Here is a 25,455-nt window from a genome sequence, read left to right on the forward strand (position 1 = left end):
TACTATGGCTCTGAAAAGTATTTCTTCATGGTCTTCTGCAGAACTTGGACTTAAACAAAACTATCTAATAAAAATGATTTCTTTCTCTGTCAAGAGGAAACGTTCTCAAGGGGAAAGAGTTAAGCTATTAGTGATGAGCAGTTTCCACCAGTTTAGCCATTTTAGGAAATATCACTACCTTGTCCTCAACAACGAAAATCCTGACATTTCAGCCTGGAGTGATAGATTCAGGCCAATCAAGACACTGAATACACCACTAAGACACCATCTGAGCAAGCCACAGAAATATCTTTACTGCCAGCACGAATATCACAAAGAAGTATTTTCAATATTATCACTAATTTTAAAACCTCACATGAGTACCTCTTTCCTCAAAAGTCAGCATATGCCAGTAAGGATAAGCAGAGCCTTATTCACTGGCAATTTCTTTGCATGGTATGCAAACCTGCAAACTCAAGGGCTACAATTTGCTGGTACTTCCAATTCTCATTTTCATTTGATATCAAGAGGCTTATTTCTCACTTGCCAACTCTTCTCTGGAAATAAAGGAGAACGTGGAGTGACTCTGGGTATAATCCCTTATTTAGGTAGTGATGTCCTTTTTTGCTATATGTAAATTTGGTGTTCTGCCTTTCCATTCTAAAACAGCTGACAAAATATTTAACTAAACAAACAAATAAAAAGTCTTTTCCTGTAGCATAGGTTTTCAGTGATAAATGGGAAATAAAAGTTGCCCAAATTTTCTTCATTGTATATGTGCCACACATAAGCTAATACTTGAGTCATACACTGTGTAAGCAGTTTCTTCCAACTGTAAAGTGAAATAACTGAATAACTCTACCATGCAAACAAAATATGTTAATTGTCCTATACTGTATGCCACTGAGAGTATATATTCAATAGGGTCATATGATAAATTAATTTTGCTTTTTTTGAGATATCTGTCATTAATTCTGAGGCTGATCTTTGTAAGTTTCTTGGAAATACTGTTATCTTTGCCATGAGCAGGGTAGAGAATGACACTTCTCTAATTTGGTTACTTCTATGCCACAAAATTAATTAATTTCATACTAGAAAGCTTATTTTGTATTTTTTTATAGAAAAATTCACTGTACTCTGAAATAACCTAAAACTTTCAATGACTTCATGTCATTATCTGACCAAATTTCGTAATAGAAAAGGCACTGGGTAGAACAGATAACCAGTCCAATAAAATTGTTTCTAGGTATTCAGTATGATGCTTTTAATTTGCATCTTTCTGTTTTGGAGGGTAGTATGAGATTATCACAACAGTAGGTACACTTATCTCAGGACATACAGATTCACATTCTGTATTCTCAGTTAGATCTTATTTACTACTTACGTTATGATGTTTTGAGTTGCCCCATTATCATTATTTCACAAGTATTTTACACTTTAATGACTACTACTGAGCAATGGATTCATTTTTAAAAAAATTTTTATTGGAGTATAGTTGATTTACAAAGTTGTATTAGTTTCTGCTTACAACAAAGTGAATCAGCTATACTGGATTCATTTCTGTGAACTGGGGATAAAGCAGCATAATACTAACAATAAAGCACAAATTTAAGAAATGTAAACAATAATATGCAAATACCATGCAAATATGTCAGCAGCAATAATTAATTGGATCCTGTTAATTGACCTATGTAGTTCTTTTTGTTCAACGACTAACATACTAGCATTTCTCAGAAAATGTGAATTATATGCGAACAAAATGGTTTCATGGCTTTGCACTCTTCCTAAAACTTCCTGGGGGCCACTTGCTAGATGACTATAGACCATCATAGGTCCAGCGATCATTCTTCAATAAATACCAAACTAGAAAGTGTATAGAAGGAAAATTTATCTCTTTTATAATTCTGTTCTTTAATATCTTTTCTAAGAACAAATTCCAATAAAAGGTTGCTCTGTAGACAGCATTCTCTGAATTGGTAGAAGGTTGGACTAGATTATCTTTAACATCTTTTCTAATTCTTGAGATTCTAATATACTATTAATACGTCCTTAGTTTATAGAACAGTCAGCAATCAGAACCCAATAATTCCTATTGGAATTGAAACCAGGGTTATGTATAGAATTCTTAAGCATGAATAACTTCACTTATTCACTCAATAAATACTTACTGTGTATCTATTATGTGCCAGGCACTATTCTAGGTATTGGAGATATAGCAACATCTAAATATAGACAAAGTCCCTCCTCTCATGGAGTTTATGTTATAGAGAAGGAGATGGACAATAAACAAAAAAATTACATATCAGTGATATAGGCGCTAAGAAGGAAAATAAAGCAGAACAAAGGAACAGAAGTGTAGAGGGAGGGGACAGGGAGAAGAAGGGTGAAGAAGGCAGAGGGTGATCAGGGAAGGTCTCACTAAGAAGGGAATGTCTGAGCACACATCTGGATGAAGTGAGGGAGTGAGTCATGTGGAAATCTGTAGGAAGAGCATTCCAGGCAGAGGAAAGAGTAAGAACAAAGCACCTGAGGCAGAAGCAGGTTTGGTCTATTCCAGGAACAGAGAGAAGGCAGGCTGTTGTTGCTGAAGCAGAGTGATGAGATGGGGAAACACTGGAGGGTCTGAGCAGAGGAGTGACATGGTCTGACTTATATTTTCAAAGGATAACTCTGCTTTGTGGAGACTAGACTGTAGGGCAATGAGGGTGTAAGTAGGGAGACCAATTAGAAGGAATCCATGTGAAAAACAAGGATGAGTGGCTGGGCCAGGGTGATTGTAGTAGAGGTAGTTTAGTAGAGTGTTGTGGTTAACAGGCAAAAATAACTTCTGAGATAGTCTTGGATGACAGTGACACCTTATGGTTCAAATAAAGTCTTATAAAGTTTTATGACAGAAGAGAATCAATGTAAAAGCAAATAATGAAGTTCCTACAGTAGAAAAAGAATGGTGGTATTCTGTAACTCAACAGAAACCAACAAATTCATAGCCAACAAAAAGTGCCCTAAGAATGAGAGGGCCTTCCTCAGAGGAGACTGTTCTATTTACCAGAGGCAGGGATCATCTCCCCCGGGTATGGCTGTGAATGTGAGGTGTGCCCTGAGGTTGGTTCAGCTGTGGAGTTCTTCCAAAGATAATCTGGAAGCTAGGGCAGAGAATGCCTGGTGTGGCTGCAGTGTGAGCTGTAGGCCTGTGTGCTCTCACTCATACTGCATGCCCTGCCTGTGACTGACCAAATGAGGCTGTGTATGAGAAACATGGAATGAGAACACCCCACAAAATAGGAGATTGTGATCATGTTATTTTAAATTCTTACATGATTTGTTTTCTGATTACATACAATCTATTTTTCATTATCATTTCAGTTCTAACTTTGAGGCACTATAGATACATCTTTTTTTGGAAAAGGATGTTGAAGATTCTTTTCAGTATTATTTGCAAATGCTAAAGATCAACTGGGTATCAATATTAATGATACAGCAAAAGGTATACCTCATAATACCAGACCGAATGAGCATATCACTTAAATTTTATATACAAGAGACCTCTTAAGCGCTGGACACATATAAGAAGGCAAATAGATAGAAATAATTAATTCAATTTTACTTCCTTCCACTTAAAATAATCATTATAGCCCATTTTGCATAAAGATCTGAAAGCCTGGATACTAGATAATGACAAAAAGGAGACTTATAGAGTTATATTAAGACAAAAAGGGACTCGGCCTACCGTGGTGATGTAGCGGGAGTGGAATTCTGGAGCATCTTTCAGGAACGTGAGGCCAGGATGTGTATCTACCACATCCTGAAAAAGAACAAAACCAAACTAAATTAACAAACATACCCCCAAAAACCCCAAGACACCTACAGAATTTTTTTCCCTCTTGTAGAATACTTGCCAGTTGAGCAAACTCGCTGTTTCAGAATATTGAACAATGTACTTAAAATTTAATTAGTACTTTATTAAATTCAAATATTTCACAAGCATACTTATGTGTGTTTTTTCACAGTATATGTCAATAAAAAGTTAAAATTTTAATTTAGCTATATTTGGTGATTTATGAATCAAATGTCTTACAGGTACATACTGTAATTCTAACATGCATTTCCGGGAAATTCATCCCACAGATCTTGGTAGGGATTGCTAAGTGAAATTTACACAGAAAGGATGATAGACACAAGCCCACTAGAACGATTCTTTCTCAAACTACAGACATGGGAAATTTTGGGGGAAAAAAATAGCCTTGTAGCCAAATAGCTTTAAATCTATGTTAAGTTCTATGAACCAGCTAATGTTCATCAAAATAACTGTGTTGACAAATTTGTTTTCCAATTTAGGATTTTATTTATTTTAAAATCTGATATTTTGTTCTCATGGAAGACTATTAGAATATTAAATCCTTGAAATACTGTTTTTATTTTCTAATTAGGTTTTAAAAGCACTTTGAATGAGCCTAGAGAACCTAATGGAGATAATTACTGTTAATTTAATAACCAGAGGCAACAGCAATGCTAACATAGATATAATCTATTAATTGGCTAGTCATGAATGGACAGACATCAGTTATATCTCTTTCCTTTGTTTCTTCAGAGCAGTTAGCTATTCATACCTACCAATACAGTCTAAAACCAATGGACCTTACTATTTCTTTAAATTTTATTTGGAAATAATTTTAGACTTACAGTAAATTGCAAAAATTTTATAGAGAGATTTCCTACATCTTTCTCCCAGCTTCCCATAATGGTAACAACTTACAAACCATAGTACAATTATCAAAACTAGGAAATGAACATTGATGTAATGCTAAACTACAGACCTTATTCAAAAATTTCCAGCTTTTCCCCTAATCTGTTTTTTCTGTTCCAGCATCCTAACTGCATTGGTTCTTGTGTCTCATTGGTCTCTTCCAATCTGTGGCAGTTCTTCAGTCTTTCCTTTTATTTCATGATTCTGACACTTTATGAGTTCTGGTTAGTTATTCTGTAGAATGTCTCTCAATGTGGCATTGTCTGGTATTTCCTCATCATTAAAGTTACACACTTTTAATGGGTATACCACAGAAGTGATGTTGTGTCCTTTTCAGTCTTACAAGGAGTATGTGATGCTGATATGTTTTACAACTTGTGTTAATTTTAGAACACACTTGGTTAAAGTGGTATCTGCTGGGTTGCCACCATAAATTTATTACCATTTAATAACTGATAAATATCATGGGGGAGATACTTTAAGACACTGCTAATATCCTGTTTCTCTGAAAACTTGTGCCCACAGATTTCAGCAGCCATTGACGGAAACTGACTGTGGCATTGATATAGTGGTGTTTACTTTATTTATTTATTAAACATCTTTATTGGAGTATAATTGCTTTACAATGGTGTGTTAGTTTCTGCTTTATAACAAAGTGAACCAGCTATACATAAACATATATCCCCATATCTCTTCCCTCTTGCAGCTTCCTCCCACCCTCCCTATCCCACCCCTCTAGGTGGTCACAAAGCACCGAGCTGATCTCCCTGTGCTATGCGGCTGCTTCCCACTAGCTATCTACTTTACATTTGGTAGTATATATAAGTCCATGCCACTCTCTCACTTCGTCCCAGCTTACCCTTCCCCCTCCCCGTGTCCTCAAGTCCATCCTCTACATCTGCATCTTTATTCCTCTCCTGCCCCTAGGTTCTTCATAACCATTTTTTTTAAGATTCCATATATATGTGTTAGCATATGGTATTTGTTTTTCTCTTTATGACTTACTTCAGCCTGTATGACAGACTCTAGGTCCATCCACCTCACTACAAATACCTCAGTGTCATTACTTTTTATGGCTGAGTAATATTCCATTGTATATATGTGTCACATCATCTTTATCCATTCAGCTGTTGATGGACACTTAGGTTGCTTCCATGTCCTGGCTATTGTAAACAGTGCTAAAATGAACATTGTGGTACATGACTCTTTTTGAATTATGGTTTTCTCAGGGTATATGCCCAGTAGTGGGATTACTGGGTCGTATGGTAGCTCAATTTTTAGCTTTTCAAGGAACCTCCATATTGTTCTCCGTAGTGGCTGTATCAATTTACATTCCCAACAACAGTGCAAGAGGGTTCCCTTTTTTCCACACCCTCTTCAGCATTTATTGTTTGTAGATTTTTTGATGAAGGCCATTCTGACTGGTGTGAGGCGATACCTCAGTGTAGGTTTTTTTTTTTTTTTTTTGGCGGTACGCGGGCCTCTCACTGTTGTGGCCTCTCCGGTTGTGGAGCACAGGCTCTGGACGCACAGGCTCATCGGCCATGGCTCATGGGCCCAGCTGCTTCACGGCATGTGGGATCTTCCTGGACTGGGGCACGAACCCTTGTCCCCTGCATTGGCAGGCGGACTCCCCAGGTGGACTCCCAACCACTGCACCACCAGGGAAGCCCCTCAGTGTAGTTTTGATTTGCATTTCTCTAATGAGTGATGTTGAGCATTCTTTCATGTGTTTGTTGGCAAGCTGTATATCTTCTTTGGAGAAATGTCTATTTAGGTCTTCTGCCCATTTTTGGATTGGGTTGTTTGTTTTTTTGAAATTAAGCTGCATGAGCTGCTTGTAAATTTTAGAGATGAATCTTCTGTCAGTTTCTTCATTTGCAAATATTTTCTCCCACTCTGAGGGTTGTCTTTTTGTCTTGTTTATGGTATCCTTTGCTGTGCAAAAGCTTTTAAGTTTCACTAGGTCCCATTTGTTTATTTTTGTTTTTATTTCCATTTCTCTAGGAGGTGGGTCAAAAAGGAACTTGCTCTGATTTATGTCATAGTGTTCCGCCTATGTTTTCCTCTAGGAGTTTTATAGTGTCTGGCCTTACATTTATGTCTTTTTTTTTTTTTTGGTGGTACACGGTCCTCTCATTGTTGTGGCCTCTCCCATTGCGGAGCACAGGCTCCGGATGCACAGGCTCAGCGGCCATGGCTCACGGGCCCAGCCACTCCATGGCATGTGCGATCCTCCTGGACCAGGGCACGAACCTGTGTCCCCTGCATCGGCAGGCGGACTCTCAACCACTGCGCCACCAGGGAAGCCCCACATTTATGTCTTTAATCCATTTTGAGTTTATTTTTGTGTATGGTGTTAGGGAGTATTCTAATTTCATTCTTTTACATGTGGCTGTCCAGGACCACTTACTGAAGAAGCTATCTTATCTCCATTGTATATTCTGGCCTCCTGTATCAAAAATAAGGTGACAATATGTGTGTGGGTTTGTCTCTGGGCTTTCTATCCTGTTCCATTGATCTATATTTCTGTTTTTGTGCCAGTATCATACTGTCTTGATTACTATAGCTTTGTAGTATAGTCTGAAGTCAGGGAGCCTGATACCTCCAGCTCTGTTTTTCTTTGTAAGGATTGCTTTGGCTATTCGGGGTCTTTTGTGTTTCCATACAAATTGTAAAATTTTTTGTTCTAGTTCTGTGAAAAATACCATTGGTAGTTTGATAGGGATTGCACTGAATCTGTAGATTGCTTTGGGTAGTATAGTCATTTTCACAATGTTGATTCTTCCAGTCCAAGAACATGGTATACCTCTCCATCTGTTTCTATCATCTTTAATTTCTTTCATCAGTGTCTTATAGTTTTCTGCATATAGGTCTTTTGTCTCCTTAGGTTGGTTTATTCCTGGGTATTTTATTCTTTTCGTTGCAGTGGTAAATGGGAGTGTTTCCTTAATTTCTCTTTCAAATTTTTCATCATTAGTGTATAAGAATGCAAGAGATTTCTGTGCATTAATTTTGTATCCTGCTACTTTACCAAATTCATTGATTAGCTCTAGTAGTTTTCTGGTAGCATCCTCTATGTATAGTATCATGTCATCTGAAAACAGTGACAGCTTTACTTCTTCTTTTCCAATTTGGATTCCTTTTATTTCTTTTTCTTCTCTGATTGCTGTGGCTAAAACTTCCAAAACTATGTTGAATAACAGTGGTGAGAGTGGGCACCCTTGTCTTGTTCCTGATCTTAGAGGAAATGCTTTCAGTTTTTCACCATTAAGGACGATGCTGGCTGTGGGTTTGTCATATATGACCTTCAATATGTTGAGATAAGTTCCCTCTATGCCTACTTTCTGGAGGATTTTTATCATAAATCGGTGTTGAATTTTGTCAAAAGCTTTTTCTGACTTTATTGAGATGATCATATGGTTTTTGTTCTTCAATTTGTTAATATGCTGTGTCACATTGATTGATGTGCATATACTGAAGAATTCTTGCATTCCTGCGATAAACCCCACTTGATCATGGTGTATGATCCTTTTAATGTGCTGTTGGATTCTGTTTGCTAGTATTTTGTTGAGGATTTTTGCATCTGTGTTCATCAGTGATATTGGCCTGTAGTTTTCTTTCTTTGTGACATCTCTGTCTGGTTTTGGTATCAGGGCGATGATGGCCTCATAGAATGAGTTGGGGAGTGTTCCTACCTCTGCTATATTTTGGAAGAGTTTGAGAAGAATAGGTGTTAGTTCATCTCTAAATGTCTGAAAGAATTCACCTATGAAGGCAATTGGTCCTGGGCTTTTGTTTGTTGGAAGATTTTTAATCACAGTCTCAATTTCAGTGCTTGTGATTGGTCTGTTTATATTTTCTATTTCTTCCTGGTTCAGTCTTGGAAGGTTGTGCTTTTCTAACAATTTGTCCATTTTTCCAGGCTGTCCATTTTACTGGCATAGAGTTGCTTGTAGTAGTCTCTTATGAGGCTTTGTATTTCTGCAGTGTCCACTGTAACTTCTCCTACTTCATTTCTAATTTTATTGATTTGAGTCCTCTCCCTCTCTTTCTTCATGAGTCTGGCTAATGGTTTATCAATTTTCTTTATCTTCGCAAAGAACCAGCTTTTAGTTTTATTAATTTTTGTTATTATTTTATTAATTTTGTTATTGCTATTTCATATATTTCTCCTCAGAACTTTATGTTTTCTTTCCTTCTACTAATTTTGGGTTTTGTCTGTTCTTCTTTCTCTTGTTCCTTTCGGTGTAAGGTTCATTTATTTGAGATTTTTATTGTTTCTTGAGGTAGGCTTGTATTGCTATAAACTTCCCTCTTAGAACTGCTTTTGCTGCATCCCATAGGTTTTGGATCATCACGTGTTTGTTGTCATTTGTCTCTAGATTTTTTTTTGATTTCCTTTGATTTCTACAGTGATCTCTTGGTTATTTAGTAACATATTGTTTAGCCTCCATGTGTTTGTGTTTGTTTTCCCTTTAACTGATTTCTAATCTCATGGTGTTGTGGTCGGAAAAGATGCTTGATATGATTTCAATTTTCTTAAATTTACTGAGGCTTGATTTGTGACCCAAGATGTGATCTATCCTGGAGAATGTTCCGTGTGCACTTGAGAAGAAAGTGTAATCTGCTGTTTTCTGATGGAATGTACTATAAATATAAATTAAGTCTGTCTTGTTTAATGTGTCATTTAAAGCTTATGTTTCCTTATTTGTTTTCTGTTTGGATGATCTCTCCATTGGTGTAAGTGAGGTGGTAAAGTCCCCCACTATTATTGTGTTACTGTTGATTTTCTCTTTTATAGCTGTTAGCAGTTGCCTTATGTATCGAGGTGCTCCTATGCTGGGTGCATATATATTTATAATTGTTATATCTTCTTCTTGGATTGATCCCTTGATCATTATTTAGTGTCCTTCCTTGTCTTTTGTAACATTCTTTATTTTAAAGTCTATTTTATCTGATATGAGTATTGCTACTCCAGCTTTCTTTTGATTTCCATTTGCATGGAATATCTTTTTCCATCCCCTCACTCTCAGTCTGTATGTGTCCCTAGGTCTGAAGTGGGACTCTTGTAGACAGCATGTATACGGGTCTCGTTTTTGTATCCATTCAGCCAGTCTATGTGTTTTGGTGGGAGCATTTAATCCATTTACATTTAAGGTAACTATCAATATGTATGTTTCTATTACCATTTTCTTAATTGTTTTGGGTTTGTTATTGTAGGTCTTTTCCTTCTCTTGTGTTTCCTGCCTGGAGAAGTTCCTTTAGCATTTGTTGTAAAGCTGTTTGGTGCTGCTGAAATCTCTTAACTTTTGCTTGTCTGTAAAGGTTTTAATTTCTCCATCGAATCTGAATGAGATCCTTGTTGGGTAGAGTAATCTTGGTTGTAGGTTTTTCTCCTTCATCACTTTAACTATGTCCTGCCACTCCCTTCTGGCTTGCAGGGTTTCTGCTGAAAGAACAGCTGTTAAGCTTATTGGGATTCCCTTATATGTTATTTGTTGTTTTTCTGTTGCTGCTTTTAATATTTTTTCTTTGCATTTAATTTTTGATAGTCTGATTAATATGTGTCTTGGCGTGTTTCTCCTTGGATTTATCCTGTATGGGACACTCTGTGCTTCCTGGACTTGATTAACTATTTCCTTTCCCATATTAGGGAAGCTTTCAACTATAATCTCTCTTAATATTTTCTCAGTCCTTTTCTCTTTTTCTTCTTCTTCTGGGACCCCTATAATTCGAATGTTGGTGCATTTAATGTTGTCCCAAAGGTCTCTAAGACTGTCCTCAATTCTTTGCATTATTTTTTCTTTATTCTGCTCTGCAGTAGTTATTTCCACTATTTTATCTTCCAGGTCACGTATCCATTCTTCTGCCTCAGTTATTCTGCTATTGATTCATTCTAGAGAATTTAAATTTCATTTACTGTATTGTTCATCATTGTTTCTTTACTCTTTAGTTCTTCTAGGTCCTTGTTAAACATTTCTTGTATTTTCTCCATTCTATTTCCAAGATTTTGGATCATGTTTACTATCATTACTCTGAATTCTTTTTCAGGTAGACTGCCTATTTCTTCATTTGGTAGGTCTGGTGGGTTTTTACCTTGCTCCTTCATCTGCTGTGTGTTTTGCTGCCTTCTCATTTTGTTTAACTCACTGTGTTAGGGGTCTCCTTTTCACAGGCTGAAGGTTCGTAGTTCCTGTTGTTTTTGGTGTCTTCCCCCAGTGACTAAGGGTGGTGCAGTGGGCTGTGTAGGCTTCCTGGTGGAAGGTACCAGTGCCTGTGTTCTGCTGGATGAGGCTGGATCTTGTCTTTCTGGTGGGTAGATCCGCATCCGGTGGTGTGTTTTGGCGTGTCTGTAACCTTATTATGATTTTAGGCAGCCTCTGTGCTAATGGGTGGGGTTGTGTTCCTGTCTTGCTAGTTGTTTGGCATAGGGTTTCCAGCACTGTAGCTTGCTGGTCGTTGAGTGGAGCTGGGTCTTAGCGTTGAGATGGAGATTTCTGGGCGAGCTTTCGCCATTTGATGTTATGTGGAGCTGGGAGGTCTCTGGTGGACCAATGTCCTGAACTTGGCTCTCCCACCTCAGAGGCACAGGCCTGACACCTGGCCAGAGCACCAAGACCCTGTCAGACACACGGCTCAGAAGAAAAGGGAGAAAAAAAGAAAGAAAGAAAGAGAAAAAAGAGAAATACAATAAAGTTATTAAAATAAAAAATTATTGAAAATAAAAAAATGAAAAATAGGGCTTCCTTGGTGGCGCAGTGGTTGAGAGTCCGCCTGCCGATGCAGCGGACACAGGTTCGTGCCCCGGTCTGGGAAGATCCCACATGCCGTGGAGCGGCTGGGCCCGTGAGCCATGGCCACTGAGCTTGCACATCTGGAGCCTGTGCTCCGCAATGGGAGAGGCCACAACAGTGAGAGGCCCACGAACAAAAAAAAAAAAAAAAAAAGAAAAAGAAAAAGAAATGAAAAAAAGAAAAAGGAATAAAAGAAGGAAGAGAGCAACCAAACCAAAAAACAAATCCACGAATGATAACAAACGCTAAAAGTTATAGTAAAAAAAATAAATAAAACGGACAGACAGAACCCTAGGACAAATGGTAAAAGCAAAGCTATACAGACAAAATCACACAAAGAAGCATACACATACACACTCACAATAAGAGAAAAAGGAAAAAAAAAAAATATATCATTGCTCCCAATGTCCACCACCTCAATTTTGGGATGATTCGTTGTCTATTCACGTATTCCACAGATGCAGGGTACATCAAGTTGATTGTGGAGATTTAATCCACTGCTCCTGAGGCTGCTGGGAGAAACTTCCCTTTCTCTTCTTTGTTCACACAGCTCCTGGGGTTCAGCTTTGAATTTGCCGCACCTCTGTGTGTAGGTCACCTGAGGGCGTCTGTTCCTGCCCAGACAGGATAGGGTTAAAAGTAGCAGCTGATTAGGGGACTCTGGCTCACTCAGGCTGGCGGGAGGGAGGGGTAAGGAATGCGGGGTGAGCCTGCCGCAACAGGCCAGAATGACATTGCAACAGCCTGAGGCGTGCCGTGCGTTCTCCCGGGGTAGGTGTCCCTGGATCCTGGGACCCTGGCCGTGGTGGGCTGCACAGGCTCCCTGGAAGGGGAGGTGTGGAGAGTGACCTGTGCTCACACACAGGCTTCTTAGTGGCTGCAGCAGCAGCCCTAGTGTCTCATGCCGTCTCTGGTGTCCGTGCTGATGGCTGCAGCTTGCACCTGTCTCTGGCACTCATCTGGGCGGTGCTCTGAATCCCCTCTCCTCATGCACCCCGAAACAATAGTCTCTTGCCTCTTAGGCAGTTCCAGACTTCTTCCCGGACCTCCTCCTGGCTAGCTGTGGCGCACTAGCCCTCTCAGGCTGTGTTCGTACAGGCAACCCCAGTCCTCTCCCTGGGATCTGACCTTCCAAGCCCGAGCCTCAGCTCCCAGCCCCAACCCGTCCCAGCGGGTAAGCAGACAAGGCTCTCAGGCTGGTGAGTGCTGGTCGGCAGCAATCTTCTGTGTGGGAATCTCTCTGCTTTGCCCTCTGCACCCCTGTTGCTGCGCTCTCCTCTGTGGCTCCAAGCTTCCCCCCTACCCACCCCCCGTCTCCACAAGTAAAGGGGCTTCCTAGTGTGTGGAAACTTTTCCTCCTTCACAGCTCCCTCCCACTGGTGCAGGTCCCATCCCTATTCTTTCGTCTCTGTTTTTTATTTTGCCCTACCCAGGTACGTGGGGAGTTTCTTGCCTTTTGGGAGGTCTGAGGTCTTTTGCCAGTACTCAGCAGGTGTTCTGTAGGAGTTGTTCCACATGTAGATGTATTTCTGATGTATTTGTGGGGAGAAAAGTGATCTCCACGTCTTACTCTTCTGCCATCTTGAAGGTCTCCCCCTACCTAAGTCTCCCCCTTCCTTCTATAAGGAAGAGCTGTCCTTTCTCTCCGGCGTACTTATTTGTTCAATTTATGAGCTAGCTTTGGTCACTGGGAACTCTTTTAAATTGGCTCCTGTGTCCTCTTGACATGTCCCATCCTTTTGTAAGCACTTCTGTATTTTTTGGTATCACAAGATGGTCCAGTCTCATCTTATATTTTTGATGCTCCAGCCCTAGAATCAACCTTTTCTCCAAGCAGCCCTGATTCCTTTTACTGCAGAATGGTATTGAGAAACCACATCTGGGGGCTGCTTGTTACTACTAGGGTGTCGTTGCTAGTGGACCCTCTTGGCAGACAGAACTAGGAATATATATATGTGTGTATATCAGTCCACGCGTACACATATATTTCTTTCTCTTTCTATCTGTGTATATTAAAAACTATGTAATCATACAGATAACTGATTTCAATTCAATACCACAAGGTTCATTCATGACTTCCCCCTTTCCTTTGTAACTTTAACAGACTTGCCAACACCTACCCTATTGAGAAAGTAATTTACTAAGTAGGTTACAGTATTTGTGTACAGTACCTTTTGTCTTTAGTCTTAAGAGTATCCAGTTAACATATTCTTTCCAAGGTTACTTAGGTTAGCTCTTTCCTAATCTTCCTTTATCCTCTTTAATGTGGTTGTGCTGTCCATTTGTAATACAGTTCAGTTCATTTGTTACTGTTTATATTCTATTTTGGGTTTCTTGCCTACAGGTCTTGGTTGATTATAATTCATTATTTATTGCAGGGAGAGTATGCAAAACATTACTATGGTTCTAAGAGTCAAATCTAACGTAAAACTGACATCTTAATAATATCAAGTCTTCCCATCAATAAAGAAGACAATCTCTCCATTTATATAAATCTTAATTTCTCTCAGCAATGTTTACTGTTTTCAGTATACATGTTTTGCACATCTACTGTCAGATCTGCCTCTAGTATTTGATATTTTGGGGTAGTATTATAAATGGTATTTAAAAGGTTTCAATTTCCAATTATTTGTTGCTAGCATATAGAAAGAAAATTGAGTTTTGTACATTGATAATGTAACTGTAACCTTGCTAAACTCACTTATTAGATACAGCTTTAAAGTGATTGGCTCAAGATGGCGGAGTAGAAGGACGTGCACTCACTCCCTCTTGCAAGAGTGCCGGAATCACAACTAACTGCTGAACAATCATCCAGAGGAAGACACTGGAACTCACCAAAAAAGATACCCCACATCCAAAGACAAAGGAGAAGCCACAGTGAGACAGTAGGAGGGGCACAATCACAATAAAATCAAATCCCATAACTGCTGGGTGGGTGACTCACAAACTGGAGAACAATTATACCACAGAAGTCCACCCACTGGAGTTAAGGTTCTGAGCCCCACGTCAGGCTTCCCAACCTGGGGGTCAGGCAACGGGAGGAGGAATTCCCAGAGAATCAGACTTCTCATCCTAGAGGGATTTGATTCCAGGACTTTGACAGGACTGGGGGAAACAGACTACAGTCTTGGAGGGCACACACAAAGTAGTGTGCACATCAGGACCCAGGGGGAAGGAGCAGTGACTCCATAGGAGACGGAATCAGACCTACCTGCTAGTGTTGGAGGGTCTCTCACAGAGGCGGGGGTGTGGCTGTGTCTCACCACGGGGACAAGGACACTGGCAGCAGAAGTTCTGGGGAGTACTCCTTGGCATGAGCCCTCCAGGAGTCTGCCATTAGCCCCACCAAAGAGGCTGTAGCCTCCAGTGCTGGGCTGCCTCAGGCCAAACAACCAACAGGGAGAGAACTCAGCCCTACCCATCAGCAGACAAGAAGATTAAAGTTTTACTGAGCTCTGCCCACTAGAGCAACACCCAGCTCTACCCAACACCAGTCCCTCCCATCAGGAAGCTTGCATAAGCCTCTTAGATAGCCTCATCCACCAGAAGGCACACGGCAGAAGCAAGAAGAACTACAATCCTGCAGCCTGTGGAACGAAAACCACATTCACAGAAAGATAGACAAAATGTAAAGGCAGAGGACTATGTACCAGATAGAGGAACCAGATAAAAACCCAGAAAAACAACTAAAAGAAGTGGAGATACGCAACCTTCCAGAAAAAGAATTCAGAATAATGATAGTGAAGATGATCCAGGACCTCAGAAAAAGAATGGAGGCAAAGATTGAGAAGATGCAAGAAATGTTTAACAAATACCTAGAAGAATTAAAGAACAAACAAACAGAGATGAACAATACAATAACTGAAATGAAAAATACACTAGAAGGAATCAATAACAGAATAACTGAGGCAGAACAGATAAGTGACCTGGAAGACAGAATGGTGAAATTCACTGCTGCAGAACAGAATAAAGAATGAAAAGAAATGAAGACAGCCTAAGAGACCTCTGGGACAACATTAAACGCAACAACATTTGCATTATAGGGGTCCCAGAAGGAGAAGAGAGAAAGGACTAGAGAAAATATTTGAAGAGATTATAGTCGAAAACTTCCATAACATGGGAAAGGAAATAGCCACCCAAGTCCAGGGAGTGCGGAGAGTCCCAGGTAGGATAAACCCAAGGAGAAACACGCTGAGACACATAGTAATAAAATTGACAAAAATTAAAGACAAACAAAAATTATTAAAAGCAATAAGGGGAAAATAACATACAAGGGAACTCCCATAAGGTTAACAGCTGATATCTCAGCAGAAACTCTACAAGCCAGAAGGGAGTGGCACCATATATGTAAAGCTATGAAAGGGAAGAAACTACAACCAAGATTACTCTAGCTGGCAAGGATCTCATTCAGATTTGAGAGAGGAATCAAAAGCTTTACAGAAAAGCAAAAGCTAAGAGAATTCAGCACCACCAAACCAGCTCTACAAGAAATGCTAAAGGAACTTCTCTAAGTGAGAAACACAAGAGAAGAAAAGGACCTACAAAAACAAACCCAAAACAATTAAGAAAATGGTAACAGGAACATATATATCAATAACTACCTTAAATGTGAATGGATTAAATGCTCCAACCAAAAGACACAGGCTCACTTAATGGATACAAAAACAAATCCATATACATGCTGTCTACAAGAGACCCACTTCAGACCTAGGGACACATCCAGACAGAAAGTGAAGGGATGGAAAAAGATATTCCATGCAAATGGAAATCAAAAGAAAGCTGGAGTAGCAATACTCATATCAGATAAAATAGACTTTAAAATAAAGAATGCTACAAAAGACAAGGAAGGACACTACATAATGATCAAGGGATCAATCCAAGAAGAAGATATAACAATTATAAATATTTATGCACCCAACAAAGGAGCGCCTCAATACATAAGGCAAATGCTAACAGCTATAAAAGAGGAAATCGACAGTAACACAGTAATAGTGGGGGACTTTTAACACCTCACTTACACCAATGGATGGATCATCCAGACAGAAAATTAATAAGGAAACACAAGTTTAAATGAAAAAATAGACCAGATAGATTTAATTGATATTTGTAGGATATTCCATCAGAAAACAGCAGATTACACTTTCTTCTCAAGTGCACACGGAACATTCTCCAGGATAGATCACATCTTGGGTCAAAAATCAAGCCTCGATTAATTTAAGGGAACTGAAATCATATCAAGCATCTTTTCTGACCACAACGTCATGAGATTAGAAATAAGTTACAGGGGAGGGCTTCCCTGGTGGTGCAGTGGTTGAGAGTCCGCCTGCCGATGCAGGGAACACAGGTTCATGCCCTGGTCCGGGAAGATCGCACATGCCGCGGAGCAGCTGGGCCCGTGAGCCATGGCCGCCAAGCCTGTGCGTCCGGAGCCTGTGCTCTGCAGTGGGAGAGGCTACAAAAGTGAGAGGCCCATGTACCGCAAAAAGAAAAAAAAAAAAAGAAACATACAAAAATTACAGGGGAGAAAAACGTAAAAAACACTAACACATGGAGGCCAAACAATACACTACTAAATAACCAAGAGATCACTGAAGAAATCAAAGAGGAAATCAATAAAAACCTAGAGACAAATGATAACAAAAAACCACGACGATCCAAAACCTATGGGATGCAGCAAAAGCAGTTCTAAGACAGAAGGTTATAGCAATACAATCCTACCTCAAGAAACAATAAAAATCTCAAATAAACTAACCTTACACCTAAAGGAACAAGAGAAAGAAGAACAAACAAAACCCAAAATTAGCAGAAGGAGAGAAATCATAAAGTTCAGAGCATAAATAAATGAAATAAAAACAAAGAAAACAATAGCAAAGATCAATAAAACTAAAAGCTCGTTCTTTGAGAAGATAAACAAAATTGATAAAACATTAGCCAGACTCATCAAGAAAAAGAGGGAGAGGACTAAATTCAATAAAATTAGAAATGAAATAGGAGAAGTTACAATGAACACTGCAGAAATACAAAGCCTCATAAGAGACTGCTACAAGCAACTCTATGCCAATAAAATGGACAACCTGGAAGAAATGGACAAATTCTTAGAAAGGTATAACCTTCCCAGACTGAACCAGGAAGAAATAGAAAATATGAACAGACTAATCACAAGTAATGAAATTGAAACTGTGATTAAAAATCTTCCAACAAACAAAAGTCCAGGACCAGATGGCTTCATAGGTGAATTCTACCAAACATTTAGAGAAGAGTTAACACCCATCCTACTCAAACTCTTCCAAAAAACTGCAGAGGAAGCAACACTCCCAAACTCATTCTACGAGGCCACCCTGATACCAAAACCAGACAAAGATACTACAAAAAAAGAAAATTACAGACCAATATCACTGATGAATATAGATGCAAAAATCCTCAACAAAATACTAGCAAACAGAATCCAACAACACATTAAAAGGATCATACACCATGATCAAGTGGGATTTATCCCAGGGATGCAACGATTCTTCAATATATGCCAGTCAATCTATGTGATACGTCATATTAACAAACTGAAGAATAAAAACCATATGATCATCTCAATAGATCCAGAAAAAGCTTTTGACAAAATTTAACACCCATTTATGATAAAAACTCTCCAGAAAGTGGGCATAAGAGGGAACCTACCTCAACATGATAAAGGCCATACATGACAAACTCTCAGCAAACATCATTCTCAATGGTGAAAAGCTGAAAGCATTTCCTCTAAGATCAGGAACAAGACAAGGATGTCCACTCTCACCAGTATTATTCAACATAGTTTTGGAAGTCCTAGCCACACAAATCAGAGAAGAAAAAGAAATAAAAGGAATACAAATCGGAAAAGAAAAAGTAAAACTGTCACTGTTTTCCATGATAGTAAAACTATCATGCCGATGATATGATACTATACATAGATAATCTAAAGATGCCACCAGAAAACTACTAGAGCTAATCAGTGAATTTGGTAAAGTTGCAGGATACATAATGAATGCACAGAAACCTCTTGCATTCCTATATACTAACAATGAAAGATCAGAAAGAGAAATTAAGGAAACAATCCCATTCACTATTGCAATAAAAAGAATAAAATACCTAAGAATGAAGCTCCCTAAGGAGATAAAAAACCTGTACTCAGAAAACTATAAGACACTGATGAAGGAAATCAAAGATGACACAGACAGATGGAGAGATATACCATGTTCCTGGATTGGAGGAATCAAAACTGTGAAAATGATTATACTACCCAAAGCAATCTACAGATTCAATGCAATCCCTATCAAATTATCAATGACATTTTTTACAGAACTAGAACAAAAAAATCTTAAAATTTGTATGGAGACAAAAAAACCCGAATAGCCAAAGCAATCTTGAGGGCAAAAAATGGAGCTGGAGGAATCAGACTTCCTGGCTTCAGACTACACTACAAAGCTACAGTAATCAAGACAATATGGTACTGGCACAAAAACAGAAAAACAGATCAATGGAACAGCATAGAAAGCCCAGAGATAAACCCATGCACCTATGGTCAACTAATGTATGACAAAGGAGGCAAGGATACCTTGCCTTGGAGAAAAGACAGTCTCTTCAATAAGAGGTGCTGGGAAAACTGTATAGCTACATGTAAAAGAATGAAATTAGAACATTCCCTAACACCATACACGAAAAGAAACTGAAAATGGGTTAGAGACCTAAATGTAAGACTGGACACCATAAAACGCTTAGAGGAAAACATAGGAAGAACATTCTGACATAAATCACAGCCAGATCTTTTTTGACCCACCTCGTAGAGTAATGGAAATAAAAAAATAAATAAATAATTGGGACCTAATGAAACCTAAAAGCTTTTGCACAGCAAAGGAAACTGTAAACAAGATGAAAAGACAACCCTGAGAATGGGAGAAAATATTTGCAAATGAATCAAGAGACAAAGGATCAATCTCCAAAATATATAAACAGCTCAGGCACCTCAATATTAAAAAAACAAACAACCCAATTCAAAAATGGGCAGAAGACCTAAACAGACATTTCTCCAAAGAAGACATACAGATGACCAAGAGGCACATGAAAAGCTGCTCATCACTAATTATTAGAGAAATGTACATCAAAACTACACTGAGGTATCACCTCACACCAGTTAGAATGGGCATCATCAGAAAATCTACAAACAACAAATGCTGGAGAGGGTGTGGAGAAAAGGGAACCCTTTTGCACTGCTGGTGGAATGTAAATTGATACAGCCACTGTGGAACACAGTATAGAGGTGCCTTAAAAAACTAAAAATAGAGCTACCATATGACCCAGCAATCCCACTACTGGGCATATACCCAGAGAAAACCATAATTCAAAAAGACACATACACCCCAGTGTTCACTGCAGCACTATTTACAATAGCCAGGTCATGGAAGCAACCCAAATGCCCATCGACAGACGAAAGGATAAAGAAGATGTGGTACATACATACAATGGAATATTACTCAGCCATAAAAAGGAACAAAATTGGGTCATTTGTAGAGATGTGGATGGACCTAGAGACTGTCATACAGAGTGAAGTAAGTCAGAAAGAGAAAAACAAATATCGTATATTAATGCATATATGTGAAATCTAGAAAAATGGTACAGTTGAACTGGTTTGCAAGGCAGAAATAGAGACACAGATGTAGAGAACAGATGTATGGACACCAAGGGGGGAAAGCATGGGGGTGGGTGAGTGGGATGAATTGGGAGATTGGGATTGACATATATACAGTAATAAGTATAAAATAATTAATAAGAACTTGCTGTATAAAAAAATTTTTAAATTAAAAAAAAGTACAATAGGAAGTAAAAAAATAAATACAGCTTTAGCAGAATCCCATAAATTTTGATATGTTGTATTTTCATTTTCATTCATTTCAAAATACTTCCTAATTTTCCTTTTGATTTCTTCTTCTCTGACCCATAGGTTATTTAGTTATCAAATATTTAGGAATTTTTCACAGATCTTTTATTATTTCTAATTTAATTCCATTATGCTCAGAGAATATATTTTGTGAGCTGAATATTTAAAATTTGTTGAGATTTGTTCTATGGCCCAGAATATGGTCTATTTTGGTAAATATTCTGTGTACATGTTAAAGGAATGTGTATACTGTATGACAAAAGTATGTGTGAACCCATACCTTCTTACTCAGATTCCTAATACCCTTTCTGGTTTTCAATATAAAGTAGAAAAGATAACATGTGGGGAAAAATATAATCAAATATATCAAGATTTCAGAGGAAAAAAATAAAGGAATGTGTATTCTGCTGTTGTTGGGTGAAGTGTAATACAAATGTCAATTAGGTCAGGTTGGTTGATAGTCTTGTTTAAGTGTTCTATATCCTTATTGATTTTCTCTCTACTTGTTCTATTCATTATTCAGAGCAGCACGTGGAAATCTACCACTATAATTGTGGATTTATCCTTGCAGTTCTATCGGATATTGATTCATGCATTTTGAAGGTCTGTTATTAGGTGTGTAAACATTTAGAATTGTTATATCCTCTTGATAAATTGATCCCTTTATCATTCCCTAGCAACATTATTTTCTCTAAAAACTACTTTGTCTGACATTAATATAGCCACCCACCCTGCCTTTTCTTTTCTTTTTGTGGCAAAAAAAATACATAAGATTCATCCTCCCAACAATTTCCAAGCATATAGTACAATACTGTCAACGACTTGCACATTGTTGGGCAACAGATCTCCAGATTCCCCCCACTCCCCACCCACTCAATCCCGGACGACTAAAACTCTACACTCATCACACAATGAATCCTTACCTCACCCTCCCTCAGCCACTAGCACCCACCATTCTTTCTATCTGTATGAATTTGACCACTTTAGATACATCATATAAGTGGAGTCATGCAGTATACGTCTTTTTGTGACTGGCTTATTTCCCTTAGCATAATGTTCTCAATGTTTATCTATGTTGCTGCATGTGACAGAATTTCCCTTTTTAAAAAAGGTGAACAATATTCCATTCCATGTATATACCACATTTTCTTTATCCATTCATCCACTGATGGACATTTATGTTACTCCCACCTCTTGGCTATTGTGAATAATGCTGCTATCAACGTGGGTGTACAAATATCTCTTTGAGATTCTGTTTTCAATTCTTTTGGATGTACACCCAGGAGTAGTATTGCTGATCATATGGAACTTCCATACTACTTTCCATAGTGGCTGTACCATTTTACATTCCTACCAGTATTCCAATTTCTCCACATCCTTATCAACGCTTAAAAAAAAAAAAAAAAAAGTAACCATCCTAATGGGTGTGAGATGGTATCTCACTGTGGTTTTTGCTTTGCATTCCCTACTTATTTAATGATGTTGAACATCTTTTCATATTCTTATCAGACGTTTTATTTTCTTTAGAGAAATATCTACTCAAGTCCTTTGCCCATTTTAAATTCAGGTTGTTTGTTGTTGTTGTTATTGAGTCACAGGAGTTCTTTATATAGTCTGGATAGTAACCTAATCAGATATGTTTGCAAATATTTTTCCATTCTGTAGGTTGCCTTTCACTGTGTTGACTGTTTCTTTGCTGTGAAGGCTTAAAGTTTAATATAATCCCATTTGTCTATTTTTGCTTTTGTTGCCTGTGCTTTTGGTGTCATATCCATAAAGTCATGGTCAAATCTAATATCGTGAAGTTTCCTCTATGTCTTCTTCTAGGAGTTTTATAGTTTCAGGTCTTATGTTTAGGTCTTTAATCCATTTTGCATTAATTTTTCTATATGGTGTAAGATACATTCTAACTTCTTTCCTTTGCATGTGGATATCCAGTTTTCCCAGCTCCATTTGTTGGGGACTATTGTTTCCCCATTATTATTCTTGGCACCCATGTTGAAGGTCATTTGACCATATAAGCAAGAATTTATTTCTGGGTTCTCTATTCTGTTCCATTGGTCTGTATATCTGTGTTTATACCAGTACCATCCTGTTTTGATTGCTGTATCTTTGTAATATGTTTTGAAGTCATAAAGTGTGAGGCTTCCAGCTTTGTTCTCCTTTCACAGGATTGTTTTGGCTATTCCAAGTCCTAAAAATTCCATATGAATTTTAGAATTGTTTTTTCTATTTCTGCAAAAAATACCACTGGTATTTTTAAACAACTTTATTGAGGTATAACTGATATACAGAAACTGCACCTATTTAATATACACAATTTGATGAGTTTGGACACATGCATACACCTAGGAAACCATCAGTGCAATCAAGGTAATAGACATATACTTCATCTCCAACACTTTCCCTGTGCTGCTTCTTTTGTTTGTTTTTTGGTAAGAATACTTAACATGAGATCTACCTTCTAACAAAATTTTAAGTGCACAATACAGTATTGTTAATGATAGGTGCTATGTTGTACAGCAGATCTCTAGAACTTATTTGTCTTGGATAACTGAAACTTTATAACCAATGAACAACGTCTCCATGATTCCACTTATATGAGGTATCTAAAATAGTCAAACTCAGAGAAGCAGAGAACAGAAATGGTAGTTGCCAGGGAATGGGGGAATGGGACCATTGGGATTTAGATAGAGATTGCATCAATCTATAGATTGCTTTGGATAGTATGGGTATTTAAAAATAGTAAGTCTTTCAATCCATGAATATGGAATGTCTTTCCATTTATTTGTAAGAGTTTTTTTTTTTTTAACAGGAGAAAAATTAAACAAAAGTTAAATGTGTATACATGGGAGAGACCCAGGAAAACTGAGTAACTAGCCAAAATGGCCAAAGCCCTTACCTTAAATACCATCTTCAGCTAAAGACACAAGTGGATGTTGTGGGTAGTGGTTTGGGACTTCAAAGAGGAGGAAGGCAATTCACATGAAGATGGAAAAGCAAGTGTTTGATAAACAAATGTTCGCTGGGCTACACAGAGACAATAGAACAGAGTGGACTCTGATTTCTAGGCCCTGCCCAGTTTCCCCCACCATACTTAGCCCATATTCTTTGCAGAGATCTCTGCTGATAGCTCTTTTCCAGGAACAGTCCCTCTATCTAAATTCTTTTAGGCAATTAGGGAGAAGGTCAAAGTTTTTTCCTGAGTCTTTTGGGCTTTGTGTTCAGCCTGAAATAACCTACATGCCAAAGAGACATTTTGGGGTGGCAAATTTTGCTCTCCTACATGGGCTTCAGTGAGGAAGTCAAAATATGAATGGGCTATCTCACAAAAATATTCTCACAGACTTGAGGCAGGGGTCAAGGGCAGCTGAGATCTGGTGGCCTGCAGGAGAGCTAAGGGCTACTGCAGTGAGGGAATTCCTGGGGACCTCATCCTTACTCCCCATCAGATAAAGCCTGGGACATTTGGTTATTAACAACGTAAGGGAGTAATATTATGAAGAAGCTTGCTTTAGGGGTCTCTCTGGCCCCTCCTGTCTTCACGGCCCCTTCTGACTGAGTTCAGAGCCCTTGAAGTGCCTAAAAAATTCCCCAAACCCCACCCCCAGGAAAATCTCTGCTGGGGTCTGCTTTCTTCCTGGAGATCCACGAGGAGAGAGATCTGGGTATATAGGTGAGATCCTCCAAACAGTGCATATGGATGGAAAAGAGAAGGTGTTAAAGGGCTCAGCTGTGGGAGTTCCAACATTTAGAAGTCAGGAGGATGAGGAGGGACCTTTCTACTTTTGCCAAATTGTTGCTTTCTTAAGTTCTTAGTGGTAACATTTCTGGCTAAAGGGTGGGAACAACATGGCTGTAAGAATGTATGAGTCAATTTCTGGGCAACTTCACCATCACTGGATATAAACATTCAACTTTTTGGGGGGTTTCTTTTAGAATGTGTAAATTGTCATCTTCAGACTGCTTTCATTTACATTTCTTTGATATCTAGTGAGAATTAACATTTTCCCACTGTTTGTCTACTAACTGTATGTCCCTTATGGGATTAGTCCTGTATTTTACTTATTTATCGTTTGGAATATAGATATTTATTTTACAAATTTGAATCAGTTTTTTTTCATTTAATTTTTTATTGAAGTATAGTTGATTTACAAATATTATGTTAGTTTTAAGTGTACAGCATAGTGATTCAGTATTTTTGCAGATTATACTACACTATAGATTATTACAAGATAATGGCTAATAATTCTCTGTGCTATACAGTATATTCTTGCTACTTATTTTATACATATATACTTTTTCAGATTGTTTTCCATTATAGGTTATTAGAAGATACTGAATATAGTTCCCTGTGCTATATAGTAAGTCCTTGTTGTGTATCTATTTTATATAGAGTAGTGTACATCTGTTAACCCCAAGGTCCTAATTTATCCTCCCCCCCACCCCCACCTCCTTTCCCCCTTTGGTAACTGTAAGTTTGTTTTCTATGTCCATGAGTCTGTTTCTGTTTTGTAAATAAGTTCATTTGTATCATTTTTTTAGACTCCACATATAAGTGATAGCATATGATATTTGTCTTTGTCTGACTTACTAGTTCATTTAGTGTGATAGTCTCTAGGTCCATCTATGTTGCTGCAAATGGCATTATTTCATTCTTTTTTATGGCTTCCATTATATACATCTTTATCCATTCATCTATTGATGGACATTTAGGTTGCTTCCATGTCTTGGCTATCGTAAATAGTGCTGCAACAAACACTGGGGTGCATGTATCTTTTCAAGTTAGGGTTTTCGTCTTGTCTGGATATGTGCCCAAGAGTGGGATTGCTGGATCATACGGTAGCTCTACTTTTAGTTTTTTAAGGAACCTCTATACTGTGTTCCACAGTGGCTGCACCAATCTACATTCCCACCAACAGTGTAGGAGGGTTCCCTTTTCTCCACACCCTCTCCAGCGTTTGTTACTTGTAGACTTTTTGATAATAGCCATTCTGACTGGTGTGAGGTGATACCTCACTGTAGTTTTG

At 38.4% G+C, this 25,455-nt stretch overlaps 1 protein-coding gene across 6 annotated transcripts in view; it reads right to left on the reverse strand.

Annotated features, from left to right (window-relative positions):
• PPP2R3A (protein phosphatase 2 regulatory subunit B''alpha) overlaps positions 1-25,455 on the reverse strand; it is a 224,484-nt gene that overhangs the window by 88,350 nt on the left and 110,679 nt on the right. For all 6 annotated transcript variants that reach the window (XM_019934215.3, XM_019934213.3, XM_073803800.1 and 3 more), the window contains one exon: positions 3,707-3,781. In XM_019934215.3, the coding sequence (XP_019789774.1) occupies positions 3,707-3,781 (75 nt within the window). The remainder of the gene's footprint in view (positions 1-3,706; positions 3,782-25,455) is intronic.

Source organism: Tursiops truncatus, chromosome 4, assembly GCF_011762595.2.
Source record: "Tursiops truncatus isolate mTurTru1 chromosome 4, mTurTru1.mat.Y, whole genome shotgun sequence".
Lineage (NCBI taxonomy): Eukaryota > Metazoa > Chordata > Mammalia > Artiodactyla > Delphinidae > Tursiops > Tursiops truncatus.